Source organism: Chamaea fasciata, unplaced genomic scaffold, assembly GCF_029207755.1.
Source record: "Chamaea fasciata isolate MVZ Bird 193981 ecotype frontalis unplaced genomic scaffold, bChaFas1.0.hap1 SCAF_4, whole genome shotgun sequence".
Classification (NCBI taxonomy): Eukaryota; Metazoa; Chordata; class Aves; order Passeriformes; family Sylviidae; genus Chamaea; species Chamaea fasciata.
Genome location: NW_027094089.1, coordinates 73,547,051 through 73,558,770, shown reverse-complemented (window position 1 = coordinate 73,558,770; position 11,720 = coordinate 73,547,051). Strand labels below are relative to the sequence as shown.

The window sequence follows — 11,720 nt, the reverse complement described above, 5'->3', positions numbered from 1 at the left end:
GGACAGATGTGTAAAACGAGCCTCAGTGCTCCTCGAGAGCTGCGTGGACACAACCGGGGACGGGCCGCCCCCGTTGTGCCATCGCACCGCTGGAGCTGTTCCAGCAGCAGGACTCCAGCACGCGCCCCGGAGGCCCCAGTGCATCATCTCATGCCTGTGATTCACTGATGGAGGAAAATCTGACACTCCCCAGCCCCGGTCTGCAGGGTGTCACGGCAAGGTGTGCCTCTGGATTTTGTCTGAGATTCTGTGGGTAGCTCTTAAACCTGAGGCAAGGAAAAGGGTGCTGTGAACTCCTGGCTGTCGTCTCTGTTCGCGGGGATAAATATAGACCTGCCTGCCCCTCTCACTGGCCCTTTCACCGCAAAAGAGATTTCGCAATCATTAACCCCGGCCCCGCTGTGACTGACAAGCACACATTGACCGACACTTCTAGCCATCGGAAACCCCAGCGATTTGTTAATGTTTATTAACAGCTACACGGTCTCCTGGAGGAAGAGCCCGGCTTCCCCATGTAGGGCGTTGGCTGGCAGTGATGAGAACTCAAATACGAGGCAGGATGCACTGAGGGTGCTGCAAAGGATACCAGATGCCAGAGGACTCAAGATAGGATCCTGCTGCGTTGAGCTTACCCCCTTTAGGAAGGCAAGTTATTTTTTGATCCACTCCTGAGCAGCAAGGTTCTGCAGGGTAGGGAGGGAAACAGCGTTACTCCCCACAGCCTTGGCATAGCTGCTGTTTTAGGGGGTGCTGCAGGGCTGGGGGCAGTGCTGGGGAGGGGGCTCTGTCTCTGAGTCTCTGAGAGCCAGGACGACATGACACTGGCACACGGGGGCCCAGTGCTGCTGTGCTAACACTCACTTTTCCTATGTTTCCCACCAAAGAATGGACAGCACCAGTGGCATGGAGGGCCAGCTCAGGAGCCCCAGCCAGAAGGTGGTGAGTATTTTGGGAGGTGCTAGCCTCACTTCACAAGGTGGGGTGGGAGCTGCTGCAAGGACCTGCTTTGTGGCTGATAAATTTATAACTACTTTTCTTTAGGAAATGCTGCTTTGTCTCTTAGGCAAAGCACTTTGTATGGGGGGCTGGTGGGACTGAAAGGGCAGTGGCAGGTCTGGCCAGTGGTGCTGGGTGGTGAGGGGGACTGGAGGCACAGGAACACTCGGGGAGGGTGACACTTTACATACCTGAATCTCAGCAGGGGGAATCCAACATTGAGAGCTGACCTTGTCTGAGGTGAGAATGGGGGTAAGCTCCCCCAGGACACCCACAACAGTCAGCACAGAATGATTTTGCCAGAGATGAACCCCAGATCTTCTTCTCAAGCTGTCACAGCAGGCAGAAACTCAGGACTGTCCAGTGTCCCAACATATCCTGCTGTGGCTCTGCCTTCTCCCTGCCCCACTGCACTCCTGCCACTCCTTCTGCCCCTTGTCCAGGTGCAAGGGCCTGTTCCAAGACTGTCTCTGTCCTGGGCTGCAAAGATAAACCACCTGTGCTTCATTCCAGACATGACCTACCTCCGTAGCGGAGAGACATCTGCCAGGGACCTGGTACTGGGATCATCCCATGTTGCCCAGCTGCCCCACAGAGATCCACGGGGTGAGCTTGGGGCTTCCTCAGCCATGGAGCCCTTGTGGCCTTTCCCAGCCGGTAGGGCAGGACTCTTCACCAAGTGAAGGGTCACACAGCATAGAGGTAGGAGAGCTGGAAAGTTCCCTCCTTGCAAAAGCCTCCTTCAGTTTCCAGGGTGAGGTCCCATGATGGGGGAGGCTGTCCCCATATCCCCCAGCTCTAAGCATTGGTAGCAGCTTCTGAGTGTGGGCTCTTGCTGTCTCCAGTAGAAGTTTGTATGAAATTCAGAGGGCTTTCCCCAGTGCAGCACTAAGCATCAGTGTGGAGTTTATCTGGGCAGTACCCCCTACTCTGGCAGTCTGAAGAAAAGTTTCCAAAACCTCTGCTGGTAGCTCTTTTATTTATTGGGGATAGTGGGAAGAAGAACACCTCCTCCTCCCCCTCTTTGTCAGTCACTTGTTCCCTTGCGAGTGTCCTGGCAGGGTACAGCTCCCACACCTCCTGTCCTGTCCCTGCTGGTGACTCGCGCTGGGGTTGCTGCTTCCTGACTCCAAAATCCACTGCTTTCATCAGTCCGGTACCCTGTGTACCCTGCACCTCAGGCCATTGCAGGAGCTGGCTTAGGAAGGGCTCCAGCCAGGGGTGTGGGACCTGTGCCAAACACTGCCTTGGCCATGCAGGCAGCTGTGGGCATTTTCTGGCAGCAGCACTCTGATGCAGGAGTGCTCCCAGAAGAGCCCCACTGGGGCCTTATTCAGAGCCCATCAGGGCAGTCAGTGGGATGGGGATGGTTTACAAACCCTGCTCTGCCCAGGCTCCCAAATGGACACATTCAGGCTTTGGAGTCAATATTCTTGCCCCGTTCTCACTGTTTTGCAGTATTTGTGTGTCTGAGCAAAGTTTAATTTCTCACCCCCAATTCAAAGGCATCTCCAAGCAATGCTTTTGCCAAGCTGTCAGCAATGTCCTGGCTCGCCTGGGGAAACCCAGGGTTTGCAAATTCTTATCAGTGGGTCCCAGTTCCAACAGGTGCCCAGGGCCGGCAGGTTTCCATGACCCTGAGCACAGACACGCAGGGGTGATCCTGCAGTGCAGCTGCTGTGGATCCACGCCTGGAGCAGGCACAAGCCGCCTCGGGGAGCTGTGGCAGGTTTGGGCAAGCGTGGCTCTGACCCAGCCCGGAGCAGCTGAACCCCTCAACAGCGTTTGCATTAAAATGTGGGGAGGTGATGAACCCATCCAGATCACAGCATCGCCCTTCTCCCCGGAGGTGCCTGGTCCAGCCCTGCCCTGAGTTGAAAGCAAAGTCGGCACCTTCTCCCACCAGCCTGCTTTTGGAGACCTGCCCGAATTCAAGGGGAATGAAGGACAGCCTCCGTGTCTCAAGTGACTTTTGCCCAGGCACAGGTACAGAGATATTTGTGTTCCTGAGTTCTGGACAAACAAGTTTTCACCTCTTAGGCAAAAGACAAACTCTTGCAACCTGGGGAGATGCTTTTTCTGGAACTCAGTGTAATCAAAAAAGTAACAACGCAGGAATTTCTTCAAAGACTGAACACTTGCTCAGAGGCCAAGAAAAACAAGCTGGTTGATCTCTTAAATAGTGCTGCCTGCTATCATCTGTGGCAGCACAGAGAATGTGCACGTGAACTCAGAGATGTTGCAGAAGTGTGGGAACAGTCCCAGCATTCCAAGATCACAGGTTTTCTTTGGTCATGTTCATGCAGGTGGAAAAATAGGAGTTTCTGTAAATGCCAGCACAAGGAGACAGTACCCAGTGTGACAGCAGTGACGTACATGTCATGGAAAAATGGATGCTGGGTTCTAAGTGAGCTTAAGTTGGAACAGCCAAAATTGCCTCTCTTTAACTCAAGAGTGATGATGGGAAAATGGAAATTTGAAACATTTCCAGATATTAAGTGCTTTTGCATTTATTTTTGGCCAATGAGAAGTTCAGCTTGCCTGTGGGGGTTGTGTTCTGCAACTCTTCCAGGAAAAAAAGCACGAGGAGAAGGTCCAGGATCCTGACAGAGAGAAGGACGAGCCTAAGACAGACATGGGGAGCAAAACCTGGGCAGACCTGGCTGGGGAGATGAAGATATTCTTGTGGAACCCGGAGGAGAGAACATGCTTGGGGAGAACAGCCAAGAGCTGGGGTAGGTCCTTGCTCAAGCCCCACTTTTGGGGATTGTTGCCTTTTCTGCTTCACAATGGATTCACTTGCCTGTGAATGTCCTTGATAGCTTGGACTGACCACCCCTGCCCATTTCTTTAGTGTTAATGTTTCTAACTAGTGCAATAAATAACTAGTGAGGAGGACAAGCAGAAAACCATGCAAAAGTTTCCCGTGGTCTGGAGGTTAATGTTGACAGAGAATGTGAAAGCAAAGATTTCAGGCTGCCCAGACCGTGTCCCAGAAGGAAGTTTAGAAAAGAAGTTCCAAGCATGGGAGCTGCAGGTCAGTCTGCTGCAGCTGTGCACCCCTGCTGCCACCTGCACTCCTGCCCCTGCCTGTGTAAGTCAGGGACCCGTGGGACAGTGACTTTGGCACCATCAGGCTGGTGGGGGAAGAGTGCCTGGGCTGTGGGTCAGGTGTTTTGTGGAGGGTGCACACCATGGGGCAGAGCAGCCCTGACTCTAGACAGGGAAGGGAAGTGTTGGTCAGCACTGTCACCCCACAGTTTCCCAGGTAGTGACAGGGTGCCCACAGCAGGATCCACAGTGCTGTCAGAGCCGGTGGACTGGGATGTGCCAGCTCTGGTGGTTCTGGGTACCCTGTCTACTTTATCCACATCCATGTGGCCTTCAAAAATTATTGCTGAGTCTGGAGGTGCCCCGGGTGGTTAAGAGCAGCCTGTGGGGCGAGCACTGTTGCAGGCTTGGTCCAAAACCAAGGTGCCACAAGCACACACGGTGCCACCCACCTCGGCAGCTCTGTTCTGCCGGCACACCGCCCCCTTGGCAGAGTGAAAATCCCAACCTGACCCACAGCCACCTGCACATCCATCAGTGTAATGCTGTGAACTACCAGAGGCTGCTGGTTGGTGTTTGCTGCCCTTGGCGGGCACTGTCAGTTCACCACAAGCCTCACAGCCCTGCCATGCCCCTGCCAAGAGCTCTGGGTCTCCTGAAAAGCCTGTGGTGACAGCTGGGAGAAACAGAGGAAACTGCCCACCAGCAGCAGAGGAGTCTGAAGACCTGCAAGTATGAGTCGGGGACAGACCCTGACATTCATGTCCTTTGCAGGCCACAGAGGCAGACCAGTTATTCTGCTTCTTTGCTGGATGGGAAGGCATAGACTGTAGTGTGGGAGCAGTAAGGTGGCAGTCCTTAGTGATGTAGGTTTGGTTTTCTGGAGGCTCTTCCAGGTCCTGAGAAGATCCTTGTCAGAGGATTTGCTCAGTCTGGTGTGGATGTGACCCTGTCAGGCTACTGCTGGCAGTGCTAGCAGCACTGGGGTGGGTCCAGCATATCCTGTCCTCCCTGGGATCACAGTGCTCTGCTCTGTCACCCCACTGCCCATATTCATGTGTGCCCTTGGTGCACAGACACGTGCTCATGTCTCTACATGGGGGCAGGAGAAGCCATTATGAAAATCAAAATTTATTTTAAAGTGAGAGCATTTGGACATGAGTGGAGCTGAACTTTCCCACTCTCATCTCATGGGTGGGGAGGAGGGAATTTGCCCAGCCTAGGGCTGCACCCCTGTGCTGGCTCTAAAGCTGTTCCCTGGGATGGGGGCTACAGGGGGACCTGCACTCACCAAATGCAGGGACACAACTGTCCACAAGGTGATCCCTGGGACAGGCTTCACCCCCCTCTCTGCTGTTGACTACTCTCCCTGCTGCACTGCAGGGAACATAAAAATGGGAGCAGAAGTAGGAAGAGGGCCCAACAAGCATCAATTTGGTGCTCCAGCAGCAGCTCCAGTTCTGCCAGGCTGGTGCAGAAACACCATCCATCATCACTCTGGCAGGGCTGGACACTGGCCCTTCTATGCCACCAGCAGCAGTGATGGTCCCATCAGCCCCAGCTTAGCCCTCAGCAGGACACAGCCCCACAGTGGTTCCCAGCATGGTGGCCCTGGCAGAAGCACGGCAGGAGTGCACATCTGTGTTCCCAGGGCTTCCTCCAAGCCGCCGAAACATTTCTCCTGGGAAATATTTGGGTTAGGGCTTTGCTTTGCTTTCTGAGCTGCTGGGTTTTATTCATAGGCTGTGGCCTCTTGAGACATCCTCAGCCATCAGCCTGGTCCAGAGGAAAAACAAACCCATTCCCTGAATGTCTGGGCTATGAAACAGTCAGTGGTGCTGCAGCCCTGAGTGATGCTGCTTGCTCAGTCCCAGCACGAGGGTCCCTTCCATACAGGGGACAGGAATCAGGGCAAGAGCATTGCTCCACAGCCCCGTCAGGAGTTTGGCTGGAGCCACTGGGTACCTTTGCATGTTACCATGCCAGGAGGGGGTGGGAAGGGCAAGAGGGAATGTTGGGTCCATCTGTCAGAGAGAGCTGAGGCAGGTGGACACACACAAACACACACACCTGGTCCTGGTCCTGACCCAGCTCTGGGAAGGGGCATGCAGCAAAAGGGGCACAGAACCAAACAGCAGCTACCCTGGCCCCAGAGCAGCTGGCAGTCCTGCACCCAGAAACACCAGAGTCTGTGTGCAGGGCTGGGGGTGCAAGCTCCCACCTCCACCACGGACTCAGAGCTGCAGAGGACGCCGTGCTGAGCACGTCTGTGCATCCCAGTGGGACACATCCCACGGGATGTGCTCTGGTTGCCTTAACAGTGACATGCCTGTGTCTTTTGCAGGCTTGATCTTACTGTTTTACTTCATTTTCTACACATGCCTGGCGGGAATGTTTGCCTTTTGCCTGTATGTGATGCTACTCACGCTGAGCCCCTACACGCCCAGGTTTCGGGACCGAGTGTCTCCGCCAGGTACGTACCCCAGCCTGGCCTTGGGCACCTCTGCCCATCAGTGTCCTACCAAAATGGCATGGCTAGGACCTGAGGCAAAGCCCTGCTGGAGCTGTGTACTCCTACAGTCACCCAGCCCTCCCTAACACAGGGTGTTTTCACCTCAGGGCACTGGCAGAGCTGCAGGTTCTCTGGAGAGGATCAGACATCTTAAAAAGCCCCATGAGAAATATTCACCCTGATGATGCTAATTATTATTCTAATTGAACTGTTTATTGTTATCATTATTCTCAAGGCAAAAGCCAAGTATAGGTATTTCACAGGTGATGCTGATGCATTTCAGCTGCTGGCCCTTTATACCTCATGACTTCAAAATAAAATGCAATTCAAGAGTAGCTTTTATGTATTATTATTTGGGGGAGTTCTGGCAAGAGAATGTTCAGAAAATCCTTTCCCCATGTCAGACACAGAATTTTCCCTGTGTTTTTGTGTTGGTGGGAAACAGAAAGGGCCCTTGCCCTGTTCCTTGTCTGAAACTGCCCCACACAGCTGGGAATATGGGGGACCTGCAACCATCCTGTGCAACCCCAAGAGCATCACTAACCCACAACACTACTGAGACTCTCCATATCTCCCATGATTCCTGGACATTTTGATGTGTTTGGGGTGAAAGGAAGGTGAGGGATCAGTAGGTGGAGGAGAGAGTTGATTTGTGAGCTGCTGCTGCCCCTTTCGTACCTGTGCCCAGCCCAAGCCCCGACGCAATGCACCAGCCCCTGCAACACACAGCCCAAGCCCATGGCTGGTCACCTACACTTGCTTTATCAGGGTCTGTCTCCTTCAGGAGTGATGATCAGACCGTACCTGAATGGGTTCACCATTGCCTTCAATGTCTCCCAGCCCAACACGTGGCAGCCCTACGTGGACAGCATGCACCACTTCCTAGCAGGTGAGCTCTTTGTCACCCTGGAGAGGTTGTTTTTATCCATGGATACATGCATGCAGTGCAGGGGTCTCCTCCTGGGTACCTCATGAGCCACATATGGAAAGGGAGGTTCACAAGGTCATAGGAGCTTCTGTGGGAGGGAGCTTTGTCTTTCCAGGTATGACTTCCTAGGGCCCTTGACATATGAATGTCCTCTGAGAGTTTGGGTCTGTGCAGGACTTGGGGGATTTTAACAAGTCTCTTGGTCCCCAGCTTATGATGACAAAATTCAGGAGGAGAAGAATATCGAGTGTGTCCCAGGACAGTACTTCATCCAAGGGGGAAATGACAGTGAGGAGAAGAAGGCCTGCCAGTTCAAGCGCTCGCTGCTGCAGAACTGCTCTGGCATTGACGACCCAACGTTTGGCTACTCAAAAGGCCAGCCCTGTATCCTGCTGAAGATGAACCGGGTACAGAGAAAGCTGCTTGTTTTAGTTCCTTCTTTTTTGGGGCATCCCAGTGTGATGAAGACCACACAAGGACTGAAACTCCTTCATTTCTCAGGCCCAGGGAAAAAGGGAACTAGAATTCCCAAACCTGCTGGCCATATCTGCTAGAAAACATTAAAAAAAACCCACCGTAAAACTCGCTGCATTTGATTTGCTGAGGCCTTAGTGCTTGGAGGGTCTTCTGCCAGGCTTTCTTTATTAGGAACTGAGCTTTAGGGGAACACCCCAGACGCTTTACAATGGGAGTTTTCTTAGAATTTAATTTAATTGAAGTCTAATAGCATGGTGGTTCATTGCTCACTGCTGGGAAAATAAGCATGGAGGGGATGTGAACTGTGTGGGGAAGAGGCTGTGTTTCTCCAGGGGGTCTGGACTCTCTCTGTGCTCTCTGCTTTGCCCCTGTTCTCAGGCAGCAATCTGGCACTCAGCCATGGGCAGGTTGCAGTGTGTGGGGTGGCAGACCCTGTTGCAGGGACACACAGCTCTTGTCTTGAGCAATGTGTCTGGCACCCAGAAAGGTTTAAACCCTGGAGAAGGGAGGCAGCCTGTGCTTGACACTACATTTCCTACAAGCATGGATGTTTTTTGCTTTTGCAGATCATAGGCTACCGCCCTGGTGCCGGGGGCCCCGTGAGTGTGGACTGCAAAGTGCAGGTACTGCTTTCCTCCGTGCTCAGCAGCGTGGTGGGAACAAGGCCAGATGACTCCTCCTGAGGGACTTCAGCACAATTGGTCCTCGTTTTTGCCCCCAGACCCCACAGGACCCAGTGCTGCCCATGTGTCTGGGCACAATTGGAGGCCTGTCTGCTGAGAGTGAAAGAGGTTCCAATCTCCTGCTTCCCATGTTGCTCCTGCAACCTCATGGGCACCACCATACTCAGCCCCTGGGGCAGCCTGTGGGCCTGGGTGCCAGGTCCCAGCTAGAGCCTGGAGCTCAGTGGGAAGTAGGAAGTGTTCATATACATCTCCAGCTGCTCTGCAGCATCCTCAGTCTTGGGGGCACCCTGCAAGCAACAGCAATGGGGTGAAGGGCAGGCTCCCACTGCCCAGGCAGCTGCTGGATTACACCCTTAGAGACCAAAGGTGCAGCAGGGAATCAACAGGCAGCAATCCGTAACCCTGCCCATGCCTCCTTAGCTCCACTGTTCTCTGGCTGGAAGCAGGGCAGCCACTGGGTTCACAGCAAACACAGCATGGCTGAGCTCAGTCGGGCTCTGACAAGGGGCATTTGCTCTGAGACAAACTCTGAAGAGAGCTGTATTTTGTGTCCCATGCCTGATGTGTGCAGATGTGTCTCTGTTTTTTTTGATCACAGAAAGGCAATGAGAGTCACCTCAGGTCGGTGGATTTCTACCCTGGGAACGGGACATTTGACCTCATGTATTATCCCTACTACGGCAAGTTCACTCACGTGAGTAAGGGTCTGGCATATCTGTTATGCTTCCTTGGGAATGGGAGGGCAGGAGCTGCTGCACAGGGTCCAGATGTGCTTTTGAGGCTATTTTGGGCAGATGTGGGCAGGACGGAGGCCATGGGCACTGGGATTACAGCGCTCTGTTTCTGTGTCTGACAAAGTGTGTATGTGAGTGTTTGTAACAGTGTGTGAATGTGTAACTGTGTGTGTAAGAGTGTGTGTAACTCTGTGTATGTGTATAAGAGTGGATATGAGTGGGTGTGTGTGATCTTTAGGACAGCAGAAAGCATTTGAGAATCCCATGGTCTGGTGTTGTCCTGGGCAATGACCAAGAGGCAATGTGTAGTGATCCCACCTTGCTAAGGCACAGACACAGAAAGGCTCAGCATACTGAGGGACCCTGATGGACATCAGGCAGACACTCTGAGGTGCCTGGAACCATGAACCATTTATGAATTATTTTACTGAACATAAAAGCCCTGCCTGCTTTCCTGCTCCCTCAAAAATTACACTTAAATCTCCTATCTTTCCAGGTGAACTACACCTCCCCGCTGGTGGCTATGCACTTTACAGATGTGCAGAAGAATTACTTGGTCCCCATTCAGTGCCGTCTGAATGGGAAAGGAATTATCAACGACCTGAACAGTGACCGCTTCCTGGGCCGAATCATCTTCACACTCAACATTGGGAAGTAGCTCCTGCCCACACCAGGCATTTAGACTAAGTCAATCAGAGGCTTTTACCTTTTTAAAACATCAAGCCAGCACTTTTTTCTGCTAGGAAAAACAGGCACATGGAAATTACTATTAATTTATTTTTGCTCATAGTTAGGAAACCAATGAGATACAATGGAGTGTGGATCCACATTTTTCATCTTCTGATGTAAATCAATATTAGCAAAATTTAAAAGTTTTCCCCTGGGGAGAGAACCTGCAAAAGATTCCACTTTTGATTGAAAAAAAAATCTCTGGTATGCAAATGCTATTTTCATAAGGTCTTTTAGGAGTGATTTTTGTGGAATGCATCTTTCTTGCCTTTAGATCTTATTTTTTAGCATAGTTTTATGTGCATTTCTCAGGCAAAGGCTAAAAAGGAGGTAGTTTATTAGCATTATTCTTGTTAAAATAATAAACAGCAAAAGTTCTGGATTATGACTGCAGTAACAGTTGAAAAGTGAAAATGGCAGCTCTCAAAATGCTTTCTAGGATCTCCAGCCCCAGAAGCATCTTAACTGCAGCATTTTACACAGCTTGTTCAGCACACCCAAGGTGTTGAGCAAGGGCCACAGAATATCGTTTGCCCATGAACCCTTCCAGCTGTTCCTTTCTGAAGTGGGAAGATTAATGCATTTCTCCCTCCCTCCTCTTCACTCCAGTACTTCTCTCTGCCCCAGGAAACATCAAGCAGTCTCTTGGACAGGGATGTGTGAGAGGAGCTCTCCTCTCCTGTCACGGTTCGTAGGTTGGCAGTGCCTCCTGATTAGGCACAGAAGTGCCCTAAGTTCTCAGACCTCTCCTTCCCCGTTCCAGAGAGATCACAGCTATAATGCCGCAGCAAAATGCAGGTGAATGCTCAGTCCTTTCACGGTTAAGGAGTTAGAGTTGGGGGTGAGTGAAGGCATAAGTTTATCACCCCCAAAGGCTGATGAAACACAGAGGGCGCTGCCCTGAGCAGCCCGAGCCTCCCTCGGATGTGACAAGAGATCAGGTGCACTCTGCTTGCTGGGAGCTATGAGAACACAGCAGGACAGGACATCTTGGGATAATGTACCACTTGGAAAGCACACTTACTAAAATTACTGACTGAACAGGGGCATTATGGTATGTTTGTCCTACATCCATAGCCAAGGAACTTTATCTGCTGTCATTTCCTGATCTATATCAGTCTCTAAGAAGTGATTTTTTGTATTTAAAATAAAGTGACTACAGTAAAATTAACTCTGTGGTGACATTCTTGAAACACTAGTGTTAAGAAATGCAGTTTTGTGCTGCCACAGTTAGGGACTGAATTTCCAAGCAGCATGTAACACATCCTAGAATTCTGAGCACTTGACAAACTTCCCCAGACCAAAGAGTTAAGGAGCCCAGTACAATAATAAGACTCACTCTTCACCAAGCATCACAACCAACCATCTGGCAAAAATTATTTATTTACAACTGTTAAATACCTGAACCAGAGTTAGTTTAGGAACTAACTCTGCTCAGTTATCATTGTCCAAATGGCGCTGATAGAACCAGGGCAACATATTCATTCTGCCTGCACAAATTGCCTGCAAGGGCATCTTCTGGCTTCTGCCAAGAAGGGTGCTGCTGGAGAAGTGGCTCTTCTTTTGACCCACAAGCATTTCTCTGTTTGCCAATTGCTTTAGCTCTT

At 51.5% G+C, this 11,720-nt stretch overlaps 1 protein-coding gene across 1 annotated transcript; it reads left to right on the top strand.

Moving 5' to 3' along the window:
* Nucleotides 1-546: 546 nt before the first annotated feature.
* On the top strand, nt 547-11,269 carry ATP1B4 (ATPase Na+/K+ transporting family member beta 4). Its single transcript, XM_066182441.1, has 9 exons — nt 547-645; nt 885-939; nt 3,569-3,731; nt 6,392-6,520; nt 7,344-7,448; nt 7,698-7,894; nt 8,531-8,587; nt 9,249-9,344; nt 9,881-11,269. The coding sequence occupies exons 2-9, from the start codon at nt 886-888 to the stop codon at nt 10,040-10,042; spliced, it is 963 nt and encodes a 320-aa protein (XP_066038538.1). The 5' UTR covers nt 547-645; nt 885; the 3' UTR covers nt 10,043-11,269.
* The last annotated feature ends 451 nt before the right edge of the window (nt 11,270-11,720 follow it).

Coding starts and splice junctions, on each gene's coding strand:
- ATP1B4 (XM_066182441.1), top strand. CDS start 886: ATGGACAGCACCAGTGGCATGGAGGGCCAGCTCAGGAGCCCCAGCCAG. Junction 6,521..7,343: donor GGACCGAGTGTCTCCGCCAG/GTACGTACCCCA, acceptor TGTCTCCTTCAG/GAGTGATGATCAGACCGTAC. Junction 9,345..9,880: donor ACTACGGCAAGTTCACTCAC/GTGAGTAAGGGT, acceptor CTATCTTTCCAG/GTGAACTACACCTCCCCGCT.